This window comes from Amblyomma maculatum, chromosome 11, assembly GCF_055883805.1.
Source record: "Amblyomma maculatum isolate TAMU_Amacu chromosome 11, ASM5588380v1, whole genome shotgun sequence".
Taxonomy (NCBI): domain Eukaryota; kingdom Metazoa; phylum Arthropoda; class Arachnida; order Ixodida; family Ixodidae; genus Amblyomma; species Amblyomma maculatum.
In genome coordinates, this window is record NC_139354.1 from 9,177,228 (window position 1) to 9,197,666 (window position 20,439).

At 47.3% G+C, this 20,439-nt stretch overlaps 2 protein-coding genes across 2 annotated transcripts in view; one reads left to right on the forward strand and one right to left on the reverse strand.

The window, feature by feature from the left end:
• Positions 1-7,599: 7,599 nt before the first annotated feature.
• Positions 7,600-20,439, reverse strand: part of LOC146172813 (uncharacterized) — a 30,644-nt gene continuing 17,804 nt past the window's right edge. The window contains exons 4-5 of the mRNA XM_084584400.1: positions 17,197-17,552; positions 7,600-8,667 (exon numbers count right to left, since the gene is read on the reverse strand). Of these exons, the coding sequence (XP_084440526.1) occupies positions 7,600-8,667; positions 17,197-17,552 (1,424 nt within the window). The remainder of the gene's footprint in view (positions 8,668-17,196; positions 17,553-20,439) is intronic.
• LOC146172814 (neuropeptides capa receptor-like) overlaps positions 10,116-20,439 on the forward strand; it is a 354,353-nt gene continuing 344,029 nt past the window's right edge. The window contains exon 1 of the mRNA XM_084584401.1: positions 10,116-10,223. The gene's annotated coding sequence lies outside the window, so the exon portion shown is untranslated. The remainder of the gene's footprint in view (positions 10,224-20,439) is intronic.

Sequence of the window (20,439 nt, forward strand, 5' to 3'; positions counted from 1 at the left end):
TGCGATTTTTTTTTTTTTAAGGCGTTAAAGCACTACAGGATGTAGTGGTTAGTCATAGGTTCCGTCACTCGCCCTGTTGGCAGGCGAACTTAAAAGATCCGTCTGGAAGACTCGCGCGTTGGAGCCGCAACATCGGACTCCGTTTGAATTATCTGCGCAAGGCCGCGTGGTTGTGATCTCACGAAACAGCTCAGCCAACCAGATCAACGGCGCAAACAAGATAGGACAAGATTCTTGGTCGGTGGTGGTGAGCGTATTAGTGCTGTCGCACTAATAAGGAGTTTGGTTTGTTCCCCCATTTGCGAATATTCAAGGTTGAAACTACTACGCCAGCGCCCGTTCTCACACGAGGTTCTATTGGCGCATGGAAGGAATAGGTAGTCAGAAACTTCTAAACTTTTAATTGTGCAGGTAGACCACAGACTACTAATGGGTAAGAAGTAGTTAATGAGCGATCGTAGCATATGCTGTCCCACATTTACTGAATTCGCTTTCATCGACAATCGCCCAAATGTTGTTTTATTACATAACCAGAGAAATAATTTTAGCACCTAACTACAAACCGAGGCAATATATATGTGTGTTATGGACAAAAGAAAAGGTTAAATTCACTTGCCGGTTTTCATATAATGTTCTCCTAAGAAAAAAACACATGAGAGTTGCGCCTGATGCCTTCGAAGCGTGCTGGTGTATGATGATGCTACACAAGCGTACAGAACGCATAACAACACAAGACCGGAGTTTGATAATAAAATTTCTTCCTCTTATATACGGCACATTTGAACGAATCAATGTTATCACTATGCGGTGCTTGTTATGTGCACAGCACAAATTGTTAACACTTCGCAAACACTTGCGCTCATGACATGAATGCGTAGCCATTTTGCTTGAACTGTTTCTCTTATTTAATAATAATAATAATAATAATAATAATAATAATAATAATAATAATAATAATAATAATAATAATAATAATAATAATAATAATAATAATAATAATAATAATAATAATAATAATAATAATAATAATAATAATAATACCCGCAGTACTTGCGCCACGTTCAACTTGCGGTCACTGTCCGGTGTGCGTATATATGAATCGGTTCAGACTGCACGCGTAATGGGCCTACTGTGCATATGCCTCTTGGAGCACTCTGGTTCGTGAGCTTGTTTTGGGCGGCGCATATGATGCCTTCACATGTTACAGAACACATGGAAATCGTACGAGGGTAGCGTGACTGCGACATAGGCTGCTCAGCGCTATGCTGCGCTTATGCACGGTTGCAGTAACGCGAACGTCAATTCCAATGAACGTCGGGAATTTAATACACCTTCTAGGATCTAATCGAGGTCAGAATGCCACGTTCGTCTATAGCAGATAAATCCCCTCAAACTAAGGATGGACTATAGTCCGGCCGCAGATCATCTTACACATCATGCTCTGATGGACCGCGAGCACTTTTGAGCTTGTTAGGAACTTTCGGTTAAATCTCTCGAGCACGCATCCATCCTAACGCGATCGCAGACTTGCCCCAAAAGCAGTATCATGGTTCGCAGCTTCACTTTTTGCATTCTGGGCCTCGGAAATACATCGGCATGGAGTAAACCGCTGATAGTAAATAATTCCGGTCATTACCGGTGTATTTTCTGGAGTTTACGTTTTTAGAAAGCAGGAACACAATGACGGAAACTCGGAATTAATCTTTATTTAGGATTACAAACGCGCTCTTTTTGGAGGCGAGCATTTGACATGGAAGGCGGCCAAGATGGATGCCGCTTCTGTGAAGAACGCTTCATGCAATATTGTTGCATGTGTATAAAAGGATCAAATTTAGCACTCCCAAGCTGGTGATCGAAGTTTGTGTGACGGGAGATAGTTGGCCGATTCTATGCGAACGTCAATAGTCGCTCATTAACTGCTGCGTTGCACGTCGAGGTCGTTAAAAACCAGCTTTATACATTCCTGTGGTTTGCTTTGACAAAGTGTACTTGGCATTTGGATGGGTGCAAAGTGATGAAACCTTTCAAGGGACACGGTTGTAAATTCCTTAGCGGATTTTCTCGTTCTTTTTTTCTCATGAAGCAACAGGACACTTCACCACAAGGACCTTATACTTAGCGTAATCCGATTTTCATGTTTCCAAGTAAAGCGAATTTGTAAAGTGAATAAAGGGAAGTAAACTGAATTTGCACCATAATCTTAAATAGGGAATCTCTCGGGCGCAACGCATAGCACACTTGCGGAAGTTTTCTGACATAATTATTTTAATATAGAGCTTAAATGGACAGAACACTGGAATTTAGGTCTCGATTTTCTTTTTCGCCGCAGTGGAAAGATTGATGTCTAAAATGTTCGATTCCATAACGGTTTTGTTAGAAACGCGCTAGAAAATTTTTACCTGTAATTTTTCGATCAATGTTTGCGCCCGTTTTTATGTAGTCCGATGCTGGAAACCATGAGCAGTGACCGTGATGACTGGTGGTCGACAAAAAAGACGTACCGAAAACAAATATATCGTAACTTTCACTCGCCAGACAGTAATCGACATTTTTTGCGTAGTGTGACGTCCTTTTCAGTTTCACACTCAATGCTGTTACGGCACAATAACGTACGCCCTCGTCGACGAAAACTTTAGTGGGAACTGTCATTGCTTCATTCACTAAATTGCAAACACTGTGGCGCCATCTAGTGGCAAAACCTGAAAGCATACTTCTCACGTTGCTCCTCATGAGTAAAGGTTTATGAATGAATGAATGAATGAATGAATGAATGAATGAATGAATGAATGAATGAATGAAAGCAGGAGTGGTTTTTATTTAAGGACGCACTGGAGAGAGCGCAAAATATATTAAATTATGCCAAGCACCCTCAGAAGAGAAAAGAAAAATGTGCAGTTACGAAAATCAGCGATATTTTGCAGACATGTAGTCACGTGGGAGGCTACACTCAAAGTACTAGGGTTTCTCCGCTACATAGCGCCTCTGTTGTTTTTATGCGATTTTCAATGGTAAATGAAAATTGTAAAGCATCTTCTCTTTGATACTGTAGTGCTCGATCTGTACTATATGAGGGAAGATCTTTTCATCTCCATCATAATCTCATGACATATTTTGGCCAGTGTTCTGTCCCTTTAATCGTATTCCGAAATAAAATCGTCCTCTTACTCTATGTCTGAACATCATTTCATTGGAATATTCTGTTTTCGTTGGCGGGAACAGACAACGTTTCATGCATTCATTAACGAACAGTCATGTTCAGTTTTCGAGGAATTGCACCGCTGCCTGATTGGTATCTCGGACTACGACAGAAGCTTACACAGGATCAAAACTGACTGCCTCCTGTCAGCTCTTTTTACTTTGAGATATATTTTGATATAATGACTAAACCTGAAAAAAAAAAAAAGTACATATAAGACGCCGGAAGTCCCAACCGATGCTGCAAAATGATATCATTCACGTGAAGCGTAACCGATAATATTTATTTCTGATATGCCGAAGGTATGCGAGCTCTCGCGCTTTTAATATTTATACGTGATTAATGTTGTTCGGAACAGTTCTGAAATTAGCCTTTTAACGATTTGATGGCAGAAAGTGGTTGGAAGGCTTTTTCCGTTCTTTGTTTTCAGATCTTCACTTCAGCTCATCACCGGAAGTGCACGGCTCATTTGTCTCTCTTGACCGATTTCGCACTATTTTTCCCAAGGACAAACAGCTTTCAAAGCTTATGCACTGGAACAAATGCACAAATCTGGGCATTTATTACACATGTATAATAACTCATATCTGAAGAGGGATAGACATATGAACTCTCTTGGTATCGTCGGGAAATTTTAAGTCAAATATCAACGCACAACTGCAACTTGCGACACGCTGGACACGTGGACAGGTACATATTTTTACGTACACAAAAACATAGTGTCGACCTCTTAGGCACACAACAGCAGACTACGCATGGAGACATGAACACTGAGTTGAGAATTGGCACTGTTTGAAGACCACATCAAGTCATGCGTCACAGGCGCTACACAAAACTCCTGAACGCTACGCGTTGATCGCGTAGAGCTCAAAGAGAGCAATGACCGAAAGGGAAAAGAAAGACCGTAGTAATGGTAGCCCTTCACCTAACGAAAACATGTGCCAGCCACTGCACTGGCACACGCACATACTTCCTTTACGCTGAAAGCTTACGCTATGATAAGCTTTGTCTGCAGTTTTATCGACGATTATATTTGTGATGTGTCTGTCCTCTAGTTCGATCTCTTCGATGTCTCTGCACATTTCTTATGGAAGCTTACATGGCCGAATTCAAACAAGCAGCAATGACTACAGGCAAAGCAACTGATGCACAAAACACTTGGCTGAGAGAGCAGCTCGGCTGCAGCGTAGTAAATTACAAGCAAACTCATCACTTAAGTTACGAGCGGCAAGTCGGGAAGCGTAGCATAACACTTTGACGCATACATACATTGAAGGCTAAGTTCATCATTGATATGTACAGTTTTACGCTCAGTTTGTACAGGACATTTTCTGTACTTGTCTACAGAATATACTACTTGGGCAAGGACAAATCGTTCCGGAAGGGTTTATAACATCAAGAAATATAGCAGGAAGAGGATATGGTACCAGATAATGTGATTTGGCGATGGTCCTTTGGCGATTTCACGTTCTGCATTTCAGTGGCATAGGCCGCTGTGAATCCTTTCAGCGTGTTAAATTATGTGATTAGAAAAATAAATAAAATTCAAACTTTTGTAACGGCACACTATTTAATATTGAACACGATGTACGTGGTAAATATCTACAGCCTTTGTCAAAAGTAGAGCCCAGGGGGTCGTCTTCTGAGCCATGTAGTGGTGCTCATTTAGCGTTAGTGGAGGTCCTTCCCATTGGAGAGGGTAGGGTAAAAAATATTCTTAATATCAAGAAATTTGGAACACTGGAAATGCTTTATAAGCCGCACGAAGTGGCTCAGAAGCAGACCCCCTGGGCTCTACACTTTTGACAAAGACTGTACGTACACGTAGCTCCAAAGTTAAAGGGTAACACATGGTAAGCGTTAATCCAATCATCACTCGATGAGTACACTGAGTAGCAATCATTTTCTTGATTTTCTCAACAGGTTTTCTCTCTAAGTACATTAACCATAAAAAGACCCTAAACATTCTTGTAGAATTAATAAGATTATCCGTTCTCATGTGTGAACTGACCGTTTCCTTTTGTATAGGCGCTTCCTGAACGTCTTTATAGGTAAATAGACCTTTCATATGACTACAAATTGCGCAATATGCTTTGAGAGTGTGAAGAAGGGAGGGGGGCGGGGGGGTTTAGACATATGTAAATTATGGCGATAGCACCTTATACAACTTTCGTCATGATTGCACAATCATCTGACCGCCGTCGTATCACTTATATCTGTGCGTTGCGCATGTTATGCACCTGGCACGCGTACTGTTGGAACGATATTTACGAGACCTGGGCGAACACATATTTTAACAATGATCTATCTCTGTTCTTAAACTCCTCTTTAGATTTGTGCACCTGCGTGCCATGGTTGCTTCTTTTAAATTCACAGAAAAAAAAAAAACAGGGAAAAAAGAGGACCCTTTCCCTAGTGAAAAAACCCTCTGAGTCACAATAACATCATACAAATTCTCACACTAAACTCGTACAAAACTTATACAAATCTCATATAATCTCATACAAATCTCATTCATCATATGAGAAATATATGAGTATAATGAGATTTGTACGAGTTTAGTATGAGAAATCTGTATGAGGTTATTGTGACTCATACGGTATGTAACGACGCTAAAGCACAAAACCTAAGATTCGTCTGAAGACATTCCGCTGAAATGTGCAAATACGGCCATGAGCAAAGGTTTCACTTGGAGCTGATCACAGAAAAACCATCACATTGGTGCACTTGGCTTGAACAATCAGTATACGAAGCAGTTATCTGTAACCTCTTGTTTTTTGAAAACTCCTGGAACGTGAGAGATGAAGAAATAGTTCATCCACACGCCTAGTGGTGCCTTAGTGGCCGTGACGTATAAGCCTCTGCTGTGAAGTGAGGCGCAAGTTCCAAACAAATGCGCTTTCAGCTGTGGACTATCACCCCTTCGACGTGAAGTGATATGAAAGCACTGCAGGCGCTGAAGTACTGTAGAGCTTCCTATATCGCACATCAAAAATATGTATAGAGATATGTCAAGTATCTCGCAACCTTGGCGCCTGCTCTTCTGAAGACACGAACCATGACTATAAGAACAGGTTCAGCTAATAATTCGTAGAATATTGGTGACTTGATGGTTTCATATATTGGCTTTGCCATTAGCTATCATTCAAGAGCCACCTCACATCTCAGGAACACGCAAGTTTTTCTTTGTGTGTGTGGCCGGTTCAACAGGTTTTGTAATATGGCTTTCCGGACCAAGATGCGTGAACGTCATTAAGAGCAGTTTGACTTGAAAATATTGCTGAGCTGCGGAGTGTGTGAAAATAAAGAAAAAGATATCCCAAGCTGTCACCTTTCTTTATAGGCTTGAGTGATTCCCGTACAATAGATTTCGAACAACTTTTTAAAGTCACGTTACTGTGATCGATAACTGCGACTGAGAGGGCAAAATAATATGGAAAAAATGAGCGCGAAGTGAACGCATGCCACAAGAAGAGAAAACGAATAATGGTTAGCGCGAAGAACAGGCTCCAGAGATTAGGAAAATACAAAGCACGGTGACGGCTTTTGTTGATCGCTCATTCGACCTTCAGATCGACCACGTTTGGTCGAGAGAGAAGAAAACATCGAATGCTTAATTTTTTGCCACAGGACGTCTTTTGACATATTCCTAGGTTTCTCAAGACCATTTGCAGGATGAAACAAATGATTTCCCTTGGCCCATTGGCGTACGCCTAAATAGATTCGCCTACAGAAAGAAAAACAATGATATATAGAAGGGACGCGAAGTTCTTCGTGTCACTTTCAGGTGCCGACTTTTTCGCTGGTGATTTTTCACGTGTGCGCACAAGACACTTAAGGGCTCAACACCTGAACCGCAAGATCTCGTCTATAATAGATAGATTTAGCCTGCAGGAGACTACTCACCTAGACGTATAGTGGTTTACCGGACCTCTCCTGCGCAAGCACAGTGGCCATGATAACCCTCACCCCTGTCAGTGCGCGTGCGCAGGAAGCGTTCGGTAAAGCGGCCCACGTCTGCGTTAGCTCCGTCTCCGGCAAGATAAATTTCTCTAATAAAAATAATAAAAAAAAGAAACTTCGATGGGTTTGAAGACGAGGGCGGACGTAGAAAGGCGACATCAGGCTTAGCGTTTTCTCGCTTACATTCCATTGTCACGATGCAATGATTGTGCGCATTCACGGAGTCGCTTCTTTCCTGAAGTTGGGTACAGATTGGTTCAATATAGTGGAAGTATAGTATAGTTTGGCCTGCGCTCTTCTATCCGTCTCGTAAATTTCCCTTCTCTTGAGATTGAAGAATGTAAAGGCAGTCACTTTTGTACAGGAAAGACCTTTGACGACAGGCTTCACGAGACTCTCCAAGTCGCCTATAGACGTTATACAACTCCGAGAAAGCGCATTCACGCGATCGTGTCGGGAATAGCGGTGTATCGTACCGACGGCGGGTCCCTGAGCAAAAGCGCTTCCTTGGGGAAGTGCACGCAGTGCCGTATGCACCAGACGACTCCTACGATGGTGAATATCGTGATCGAGGTTCCAAAGAAAATTATTGACCCAAATATTCCGGAGTTGCGTTGGTGCCACTTAGACTGGTCGGAGTCTACGACCGTGTATGTGGAGTCCCCGCCGATCGCCTTGCTTGCAGGAATGGTCGCCACAGTCACGGGCGACGTGCTTGAGGAAGTACCGGTTGTCGAGACGACCGTTGTCCTTATGGGCGTCGTCAGGACATACGATGTGGTCGATGATGTGGCGTTCGGCGTCGTGCTCGTTCCAGCAGGAGTGACGTCACGCGGAGTCGTGGTAGAGTTACCAGTGTCTGTCGCTGCCACCTGCGAGACAGTACCTGAAGTCGTCTTCATTGTCACTGTTGGAGGGCTCCCAGTCGTTGGGCCTGCGACTTCGCGGCGCGTCAGACAGTAAGTGTAAGGCGTGTGGTTGCAAGCAGCGTCTGCAAACAGCAAACAGGGCACGTCATCGATCTTTCGAGACCAAGCGAGTAGCGGCTGACCGTGTCCCGAGACGTGTTCGTTATTAAGCTTGTGCCAGGACTGCGCAGTCACATTGAACCTCCATAGTTCGCACTCTGTGCCGAGCTCTCTCCAGAGCCAAAGGTCCTCGCCGCCTGTCCAGGAGTAAGACTTGGCCAATGATGCCGGATAGCCGGCAACTCCCTGAGTCCACTGCGACGCCACCTTCCAGTTCTTTAACGCGGTCAGCCCCGAAGCTTTCCAGAGGACGGTGGTGTTGTTAAGCACCGCGGAGCCGTTGTGGTACCTGTCGGAGATCACGTACACTTGGTCCCTGTGGTACCAGGTATGGGTGTGAGACTTCTTCGTGGGCAGCACTGGAAGCCTCGATGACTCGGTCACGTTAATGCGGCCGTCACCGAGGAACCTGGTGAGGGTGCCAGTCTTGAGGTTGAGAATCTGAACTTCGTCTGGGGTGCACCATATGGCGGCTGGAACCTGCACCAAACGTTGAGCCACTGTGTAAGGTTACACACGTTTAATGTGCCACTTAGCATGCAATACGTGAACACTATTACGAACATGAGGAACATGCACTTTGAAATCAGGGTGATATGCCTCTGTTTTTGCCTCGCCACTTTTAGTTGCAAATCGGTTCCTTAGCGCATGGCTCATAAGTAAGCGTAACTGTGAACGTTTTTTTCTTAAAATTCAACATAGGTGAAGTGCGGCTACTGGCATAGTAATAATAAGCACGAATAATCTTGAATATTATTTCTGCGATAATACAATACGCTGTCAACATAGTAGAATATGCGTGAGTTCGAATTCCGAATGCCACCTGAGTCATCTACTTGCCGCAATCACGAGGAGAAAGACGTGACATTATGTTTCAGCAGTATATATATATATATATATATATATATATATATATATATATATATATATATATATATATATATATATATATATATATATATATATATATATATATATATATATATATATATATATATATATAACTCAAGCTTAATTAAATCGTTTCTTCAGTAATGCTTTCATATTTGGAAATAAAAAAATGGTAATCGTTTGGCAAGAATCATGTAGGCATTGTGATGCAAGGCAAACCTTGCGAGAGCTGTGTCCAGTGGTTGTGCTGTCTGTGCAGTCGACGCCATTCGTGAAACCAACCGCACTTGCAAGATCCGTTCTCGTAAAGCATTATGACGTTAAGAAAGCCGCGAGTTTCAGGACTCATCGCCGCAAAAGTTAAAAATCGCCAACTTTAGTTAAAATCAAGGCAAAGTTAAAACTTCAATCAGGGTCACGGTCGAGATGTTTTCCCTCCTTTTGCAGTGTCAGAACATGAACTCATATTCAAACACCAAGCCCATTGAAAATGCTTGCTTCCTAGGAAAAAAGTGGCAATGGCGAAATCGCTAAACTTGTTATGGACTTATGCACTATCACCAGCAGACGTTTGTGGTCATTTTCACATGCAGGAGGGATGGGCGTCGAGACCTGTGCCGCCACGTACCCATGGGTGATGCAATGGGTATAAGCCTACCTCGTCCGGCGCTAGGCAATTTAGAGTGAATGCTGAGTAGGAAGATGGGTATTTGGCTACCACATGTACATAGTGTAAAGAACATCGTGTGCTATGACACTCTTTCGATTTCGTCCTTTAATGCGCTTCTCATCATCATCGTCATCAAGATTTTGAGGTACGCATGTGCTGAAATATATATATTGTGGGGCTCCGCAGCCCCTGTAGTTTCAAACCGCGCGCACGTTTTCCTATTTGTATTGTGCTTGCGCGGGCAGCGCGAGTGCGCATGAGCGAGCAGAGAATCTTGGGGGCATGATGTTAGCGGCGAAAGACGAGGGTAGATAAGCGCATCGGAAGCAAGGCGCGGCGCTTTTTGCCCCGGCGGAGAGGCCAGCGTGAGGCAGCCAGCGAGCGTCATGGGCCAGCGGGGTGTGCACGGACTACGGAAAGAAGATCGGCGACATGAGGAGGGAAGTGCCTGCAGAAACGGCCTAGGCGTATTCGCGTGCTGTAACGCGAGGAGCAATGTTTCTTGTGCCGCCGTTGGCGCTTTGTCCCTATTGCTCGCCCTGTTTGCTCTGCAGTGCGCTTGTCCCACCGCGGTAAAGCCTTGACATTTTTCCCGCTTCGGTGTTCTGTTGTCGCGCGCATGAACAGCATGTTCTCAGCGCAGTAGCGCCTGATGTTTCTTTTTATTAAGTGCTTTTATGTTTATCCGAAACCGGTGTTTATAAGAGACTGGATTTGCCATCGCCGGGCGAAACCATGGCTCGCGAACCCGTTATATATATATATATATATATATATATATATATATATATATATATATATATATATATATATATATATATATATATATATATATATATATTGTAGTGTGGTAATCTTCATCGATATAACCACTGACATGCGTCGCGTGCTGCCGCTCTCAAGGACGAAGAAGTTGTTCGCTGCCTTGCTCTTTCGCCACGCCTGACGCTTCGCTGCGAGTCTCCCCTGAGCGGCTGGAATCATCTGGGTTCACCGAATAAACACACCCCTACAATTGGTGCAGGTGCTGCTGGGTACGTTCCCGTCCACCCTGGAACTAAGAAGCCGCACGTTACCCTCTGCTTCCAGCATGCCGGATGACACTGCCACGACATCGTCGCCCCTCCCAACCACCGTGCTGTGTTCTGGAGCTCTACGGCAGCGTGATCCGTGCTTCTTCAGTGGCACAGCCGACCAGGACGTCGACGATTGGTTGGCGGCATATGAGCGCGTCAGTAGCTACAACAGATGGGACGACGCTATCAAGCTAAGCAATGTAATCTTTTATCTGACTGACGTGGCGAACCTCTGGTTTCGCAACCATGAGGCAGACCTGCCATCTTGGTCTGCATTTAAAAAGAATTTTGCAGAAGTGTTCGGCCGCCCTGCAGTTCGCAAGCTCCGGGCAGAACAACGCTTGCGTGAGCGCACTCAGCAAGTCGATGAGTCGTTCACTAGTTATATAGAGGACATCGTGGACCTATGCAAGCGTGTCGATCCGCTAATGACTGAAGCGGATAAGATCGAGAACATCATGAAAGGCATCTCTGACGACGCGTGCCAAATGCTCTGGGTAAAAAATCCTGCCACGGTGAGTGACGTGATCAAGCTTTGCCAGAGCTACGACGTGCTTCGTAAGAAGCGCGCTTCTACCCGGCGGTCCGGTGTTAGAGACGACGCCATCTCTACACTTGCGCTGGGCGGTTCTACCCCATCAGAGGACAGCCCTTTACTTCAGCAAATCAAAGCCTTCGTTCGAGAAGAGGTCGCCCGCCAGCTATCGCTGGTCCCTCAGTTACAGGATAGTGGCCGCCTTGTTCCTGACATGGCTCCGTCTTTGGCCCCTACCATACGGCGTGCCGTTCAAGATCACATCGCTGACGTTCTTCCTCCCAGCTCCATGCTCCCGCCCAGCCCTGTGCTGCCGCCCAGCCCCGTGCCAGCGCAAGTAACGGCACCACTGACTTACGCCCAAGTTGCGGCCAGGCCGCTCATGCCATCAGCATCTCTTTCCTACCAGGCCGCTCCTTCCAACCTTCCTTCGCCTTTGCCTGGGTCTGCATTCCATGTCCCTATTCCAAGGGTACGCCAACGCCCTACGAACCCTTGGCGTACCGCGGACAACCGACCAATCTGCTACTCTTGCGGGCTGCCGGGCCATGTCGCACGCCTTTGCCGCCAACGCCTTCCACCTTCTCGACCTGAACTATGGAACTACTCCTACAATACAGACCAGCCCTCGCCGAGAAATCCGCCCAGTTCCGAATTTGTATCTCGTGACAATCAAACGTACACAGCTCGCCGATCACCTTCCCCTCGTCGCCGTTCCCCGTCCCCACTCCGACGTTCTACCGGCACCGTTGAGGGAAACTAACAGTCGCAGTTCCCGGGGCAAGAACTGCGCTTGGTTCGAACTCTTCAAGTCCTCGGTGTTCTCCCACTAACGTAATTCAAGTGTTTGTCGACGGCGTCGCAGTACTCGCTCTAGTCGACACGGGCGCTGCCGTATCAGTCATCAGTGAAGCTCTTTGCCGTCGTCTTCGTAAGGTGACCACCGCACTTTCCGACTTTTCGCTTCGCACCGCCTCATCACAGCGCATTCATCCCTCAGCGGCGTGCACGGCCCGTGTTCTCATCGAAGACGTCTTATACACCATCGAGTTTATTGTACTGTCTCGCTGCTCACACGACATCATCCTGGGCTACGATTTCCTTTCCAATCATCATGCCGTTATTGACTGCGCCCGCGCGGAAGTTTCCTTTTTACCTCTTTGTGATACCGTCTTGTGTGACGTCCCTACCCGGCCTGCAAAACTCCTCGTCGCCAGTGACACAGACATTCCTCCATTTTCTGCTGCCCTCGTTCCACTCTCCTGTGAAAGCGTTATTAGTTCGACTGTCTTCTTCACACCTTCCGACGCCGCTTCACGCCATCCCTGCCTCCTGCTTCCATTTGCGGTCCTCAAGTTCGAAGATGGCCTTAGTGCAATGTACGTCTCAAATCCATTTTCGTGCCCGTCCGTCCTGCTACGCGGCGAGTGTCTCGGTCGTATTGAAGAACTTGATCCCGCGCTTGTAAATACTCTTCCTGCAACGCCTACTTCATTAGACGTTAATGTGCTCAGCTCTTGCGATACAGCGACCGCTTCGACACCACCCGATGTTCTTCAACAAGCTATTGACGCAGATCTCCCACCCGCACAACGCGATCAACTCGCTGCTCTTCTACAGAACTTCACTTCTGCCTTCGACCTTCCTCACACTGCTCTGGGTCGCACGTCTGTCGTTACGCACGCAATCGACACTGGTACAAACGCACCTTTACGACAGCGTCCTTATCGCGTGTCGGCCTCTGAGCGCCAAGTCATTGCTGACAACGTGGACGACATGCTTCGCCGGGGCGTCATACAGCCATCTAACAGTCCATGGGCTTCTCCGGTTGTTTTGGTCACCAAGAAAGATGGTTCCATCCGGTTTTGCGTCGATTACCGTAGGCTTAACAAAATCACGCGCAAAGATGTCTATCCTTTGCCGCGAATCGACGACGCCTTGGACTGTTTACAGGGAGCCGAGTATTTCTCCTCTTTGGATTTGCGCTCCGGCTACTGGCAGGTACCGATGGCTGATAATGACCGCTCGAAAACTGCCTTTATAACACCGGATGGATTATACGAGTTCAACGTTATGCCCTTTGGCCTCTGCAATGCCCCGGCTACTTTCGAGCGCCTGATGGACACTGTTCTTCGTGGACTCAAGTGGCAGACCTGTCTTTGTTATCTGGACGACATCGTAGTTTTTTCTGCCGACTTTTCTTCTCACCTTCTCCGCCTAAAGGATGTCCTCACGTGTCTCGCCGGCGCTGGGCTTCAGTTGAATTTGAAGAAGTGCCACTTTGCCGCTCGAAAACTCACAATTTTAGGCCACGTAGTTTCTAAGGACGGCATTCTTCCCGACCCCACCAAACTTCGCGCAGTTGCAGAGTTCCCGAAGCCAACCTCCCTGAAGCAGCTTCGGAGCTTTATCGGCCTCTGCTCCTACTTTCGACGTTTCATCTTGAACTTCGCCTCTATCATCGCTCCTCTGACCCAGCTCCTTGCCGGCAGCTCCGACCTTTCCGCCTGGACTCCAGCCTGCGATAAAGCCTTTGACACTTTACGCCGCCTTTTGGTTTCGCCGCCCATTCTACGCCACTTTGATCCGGCTGCGCCTACGGAGATCCACACTGATGCCAGCGGTATTGGGCTTGGTGCCGTCCTTACCCAACGTAAGCCTGGTTACAGCGAGTATGTTGTGGCATACGCCAGCCGAACATTGACAAAGGCAGAATCTAATTATTCAGTCACAGAAAGGGAATGTTTGGCCATTATTTGGGCTATCGGAAAATTTCGTCTTTATGTGTATGGTCGACCGTTTTACGTTGTGACCGATCACCACGCTTTGTGCTGGCTTGCCTCTCTGAAAGACCCATCCGGTCGCCTTGCTCGCTGGGCTCTTCGTCTCCAGGAGTTTGACATTCATGTCATTTATCGATCAGGGCTGAAGCATACGGACGCGGATGCTCTTTCCCGCTCGCCATTGCCTAGAGATAATTCGTCTGACCACGTCTGTGCCTACGATATGTCGACTCTTACAACTATCGACATGGCTACCGAGCAGCGGAATGACCCCTGGATCAATGCACTTTTGAATTTTCTCTCAAGTCCTACTCCCGGTCATTCCTCCAAAGCGCTCGTCCGCCAAGCACACCACTTCTCCATTCGTGACGGTCTTCTCTATCGCCGCAATTATTTGCTTGATGGACCGAAGTGGCTTCTAGTCATCCCGCGTCATCTCCGCGCCGACATTTGTGCTGCGTACCATGGTGACCCACAATGTGCTCACGGTGGCGTATTGAAAACCTACACACGCCTACGTCTGCGATTTTACTGGCGTGGAATGTACCGCTTCGTAAGACATTTCGTGCGCGCTTGCGAATCTTGTCAACGCCGAAAAACTCCTCAGAAGTCCTCTGTTTCGTTGCAGCCGTTACCCTGCCCTGCTCGTCCGTTTGACCGCGTTGGCATAGATCTCTATGGCCCTCTTCCGACTACTCCTGCTGGAAACCGGTGGATTATTGTGGCAGTAGACCATCTGACTCGCTACACTGAAACATCACCGTTACCCTCTGCCTCTGCAAAAGACGTTGCTTTGTTCATTCTCAACAACTTGATTCTTCGCCACGGGACTCCGAAGGAACTGCTCAGTGACCGCGGACGCGTTTTCTTGTGCGACGCTCTCGAGGCCCTACTGAAAGAATGTCGCATCATTCATCGCACCGCTACTTCTTACCACCCTCAGACGAATGGCCTGACAGAACGCTTCAACCGTACTCTGAGTGACATGCTGGCCATGTACGTCAACGACGCTCATTCCAACTGGGACCACGTTCTTCTTTTCGTAACCTACGCGTACAACACTGCGATACAGACCACCACTGGATTCTCTCCCTTTTTTCTTCTTTACGGGCGCGAGCCAACCTGCACAATGGACGCGCTTTTTCCCTACCGCCCTGATGTTTCTGAATCGACGCCACTCTCGGACGCCGCCCAGTATGCAGAAGAATGCCGTCAGCTCGCTCGTTCGCTCACAAAGGAAAATCAATGGCAACAAAAACACCATCGTGACACTGGTGAGGCGCCTTCATATGCGCCCAACTCCCTGGTGTGGCTCTGGGTTCCTGCCACAACCGCCGGCCTGTCAAAGAAGCTTCTTGCTCGGTATCACGGTCCATACCGAGTCCTTCAAAAAACATCTCCTGTGAACTACGTAGTTGAGCCCGTTACGCCATCTGCGGACTTGCGTCGCCGTGGACGCGAAATAGTTCATGTGGACCGAATCAAGCCCTACTACGATCCGTCTGTCCTTTCGGCACCATGAGTCGCCAGGATGGCTCCTTCTCTGCCCGGGGGGAAACTGTAGTGTGGTAATCTTCATCGATATAACCACTGACATGCGTCGCGTGCTGCCGCTCTCAAGGACGAAGAAGTTGTTCGCTGCCTTGCTCTTTCGCCACGCCTGACGCTTCGCTGCGAGTCTCCCCTGAGCGGCTGGAATCATCTGGGTTCACCGAATAAACACACCCCTACAATATATATATATATATATATATATATATATATATATATATATATATATATATATATATATATATATATATATATATATATATATATGTACAGTCTTGGTCAAAAGTCCTGAAGCTAAAGAACCTTTGTCTCAACCACAAAGTGAAGCCGTCACGGCCCCATTAAAGATTAAAAGGCCGTGAAATGCTATGAGACAGTTTCCGTTCGTTATAACAGCAGTTTGAATGGGTTTTGGCAATTAATGGTTGCGTGGCGGCATAATTTTGCGGCTGCGGCGAAATACCTTTGGATTAAGGACTTTTGACCAAGACTGTACTTGGTTGCTAGATGTATGCACACGTAAAAGAGGCTTCATACTGCTAGGTTTTACTTTTAGGTCGACGTTTCGGCAGCAGCCCTGCATTTCTCATACGAAGCACACACACACACACACACACACACACACACACACACACACACACACACACACACACACACACACACACACACACACACACACACACACACACACACACACACACACACACACACACACACACACACACACACACACACACACACACACACACACACACACACACACACACACACACACACACACACACACACACACACACACACACACACACACACACACACACACACACACACACACACACACACACACACACACACACACACACACACACACACACACACACACACACACACACACACACACACACACACACACACACACACACACACACACACACACACACACACACACACACACACACACACACACACACACACACACACACACACACACACACACACACACACACACACACACACACACACACACACACACACACACACACACACACACACACACACACACACACACACACACACACACACACACACACACACACACACACACACACACACACACACACACACACACACACACACACACACACACACACACACACACACACACACACACAGCAGGGCTCCTGCTGAAACGTCGACTTAAATGCATCTACCAACCAAGTACGTCTATCAGTGACCCATTTTCGTGGTACTCTTGCCAATAGATTAAGCATATCGATACTTTCATACTTGACACAGGCAAGGTCCTCGCTGGGGCACTGTCAGGTGTGCGAGGAAAATTAAGGAACGCCAGCGAGGGCCTTGCCCTTGACACACTTCAGACGGCTAAATTATGTGACTGCGCCTTAATAACCTTGTTTCTTTATGCGCACTCGCATGCCGATTTAAACTCCTGCTGCCGAGAGTACGTGGCGGAGTTTACACGCAGATGATGTACATGGTTACCGGCGTGGTGCTGCGCGTCTGTCCCAGAGTGACGTTTCTCCAAGCCGAGGACCGGTGTGCGTGCAGAAGTGCGTGCAGGCCGTCGTACAGCGCCACATGGCGGTCGCTGGCACACACGATACGCCACGCGTCGCCACTCAGTTTCTGCGGTAAAGCCGAGTCCCGCCAGACGGCGCCGCCTTCGTCGTCTCTTGATCCACCGCCACCACCTTTGTCTCCTTTGCTGGGCGATGGCGGCCGCGACCAGATCTTAGTTGTGCCTAGGGCGTACAGGGTGCCGTCCCTGGACCGGTAGCCCGAGAACGGAAGCAGGCGGCATTGTGGCTCTGGCTGGTGCTCCGGGATCTTGGTACTTTCTGCGAGCGAGAAAAAGACAAAATGCGAAATGATTGGTCTAAAGAGTACCTTCTGTACGACTCAGTGAAAAAAAAAAAAAAAAAAACAAATTCGGAGGACCATTACCAACGTGTAACGCGAAATTTGCTGACGGTTGTTGAGGTATTTTCATCTCGAAATAAACTAAGGCAAATAATTTGAGAGTGAGATGCTTGTACGTATAGGCGCACAGCATTCCTGTTTTCCCCATACACTCGCTCTTTGACTGGAACTCTTGCTTAGCTCTAGGTGCTCGGCGCATACACTGCTTACCCTTTCCATAGATGGATGGATGGGTGGAATGTAGGAGCATCCCCTTTGAAACGGGGTGGTAGCAGTTGCTATCATGCTCCATAAATGCCCATTAAGCGCCACCTACAGATTATTAAAGGAATCGTTTAACACAGCATTTACTTTAGCGGGATAAAACATAAATAAAACTACCCCATGGCGTCGGTTGCCTACAACATATGTCCCGAAGCGGGCCACATTATTCTAAGAATCACTCGAAGCAGTGAACGAAATCAGCATTCTAGTTTCTCGCTTCGCGAGTTAAGTCGCAGGCATGGAAGTTTCGAGCGCTGCGTATTGACATTCCCCGAAAACTGCAGCAGCGGGTGCGTCACTAAAATATAAACACAACAAAAAGGAATTGAATAAAGTCATATGTTCTGTTAAGTATACAATGTAGCACATAAACTTAAATGCATACGCAATAAAATAGTTTGCTGGATTAAGATTGCGTGTAGTAATCCGCTGATCATGCCAGTTGCGTCCCTAATGCCATCTTTAGTACAATAGGTTGGATGTGCGGTGGCACATCAAAACGAATGGGTATATTGGACCACCTTACAGCAGCATGGACAGAAACATTGGTAATGGATCGAAAACCTCATCCAACCAGCACCAAAGAGCCAGGAAAAGACCACCGTCAACGCCAGGTAATTGACCGTTTCCAGCTCGCACTTTTCCCTCTTGTTCAATCTGCGGCAAATGTTATTTCTTTCTGGTATCCGCCATCTCTTCGCAGCATCGCTTGGCAGACCGGATATACTTGCATTCTATGCAGCTCTGTCCTCGGACCAACTGGGACCGCTTTGTCCCTGCTGTAGTTTTTTCCATCAACATTGCGGCGCAGGAAACAATGGTGTGGAGATCAACCAGAAAGTTGCGTGTTCATCACGTTCGGGTCACCAAATTGGTGGAGATGATCCACAGACACACTCGTTGTCGGGTATCCACAAATATATTTGACAGCACCCGCTGAGCCAGGCGGGAACGGGACAGCGGACCGCGGGCATTCAGTACTCCTGCCACGAAGAACGAACTGCGCGTGCTTGGCAGGCGTGCTGAGACTGTCTTCTTTTGCGGCGGGACCACGATGGCATGCCACACATGTGTTCTCTTTCTCAGTTGTGTATGGCCGGACACCAAAGTACGCGTCATGTTGAATGTTCTATACGCAGTTATCTGTAATTGCGACTCTCCAACTTCCCTCTTGCCAATTCATATAGCGCCTGGATTTTTCGACCACAGCTCTGAATTTTTCAGCTTCTCTGTGCTAGCCTAGTGGCACGCAGCAACGAAGTACAGCGCGGATTAAGCTGCACAGATCAGGAGTCAGCAGTATTGACTACAAGACTTTTTAAAAAAGCACACCGACATAGTGTTCGATCGCAGTGGTGGATGCAAACATCAGGAACCATGATTCTCAGCTATGACGCTCTGCGCCCACGGTACCTTCCGTCATCCTGTTATTACTAAAAAAAATCTACCTTGGAACGTTCGAAGCATGGTGTTGAGAATAGATCTCTCATGGCGCCCGTGAAAGAACGCGCTGCTCGAACACGACCAAACGGACTATAATCACTTAATAAACCAAAGCAGGATGACTAATCTGGGCACCCCAGTGGCCATGTGTCTAGAACCCTCCATTCTGACAAACTGCTTCAGTAAATATAAAAAAAAATGCGCAGCGCATTTAAAGCAAGACGCATCAGACGGTGATCAAACCTTCGGTCAGCGAGAAAGCCGCTCACCTCGGTGACATTCTTACCAAGCGGCGATGCTTTCAGCGCGCGATAATGTGACGTCCCATGCGTTTTCACGCCTGGTGTCGCAGATTGAGATGGATCCGGCCCCACTAGCCTCTATAGCCCCACTGTGCCACCCCCTTTTGCCCTGCCGCCGTTCGTTGCCAGCGCATGTTTAAGCGCACCGGCTGAGGGAGGCAGGCGCCCGGAACGTTGCGGCGCATAAACTGTCTCCATCAGACGGGCGCGCTGTCATCAGACGGGAAGACCGCTTTCCCCTTTCCCCATCTCGTTCCCTCTTTTCCAGCACCCTGCACTCTCGTTTGTCGCCGCTTTCTTGTACCTCCCTTTCCCCGAGCCATTCCTGGCCTCCACTCTCATTCCCCTATGTTTCAGCGACTCATTTGGCCCGGGTTTTCTGGCACTCTCCCGAGTCCCTCCTCCTCATCCCATTGCGAGCGGCTTCCCGTTTCTCGTTCTCGTCCACAGGGACGTGAGCAAACGTGACCGCTGGCCCTGCGGCTACAGCTCTGGTCGCTGATGTACCGTAAAGGTTCGCGCACAGCATTCTAGAGGAATATGGCAATCACTTTAAGCTTTGTTTTACAGTGCAGAAGAGGCAGATGCTAGTCAATCAGATATATCGATCATATTTAAGACAACTGCACTCGGCACTGGAGATGTAGATTAAAAGCCCCATCCGTCTTCGGCAATTTTTTCGGCGTATCAGGATATGTTTTCGCCACCATCACACCAGCCAACAGAATCACAGTTTCCTGTTCTCAAATCAATAACCGAAAAAAATAAAATAAAACTAACTCCGGCAAGAGATCGC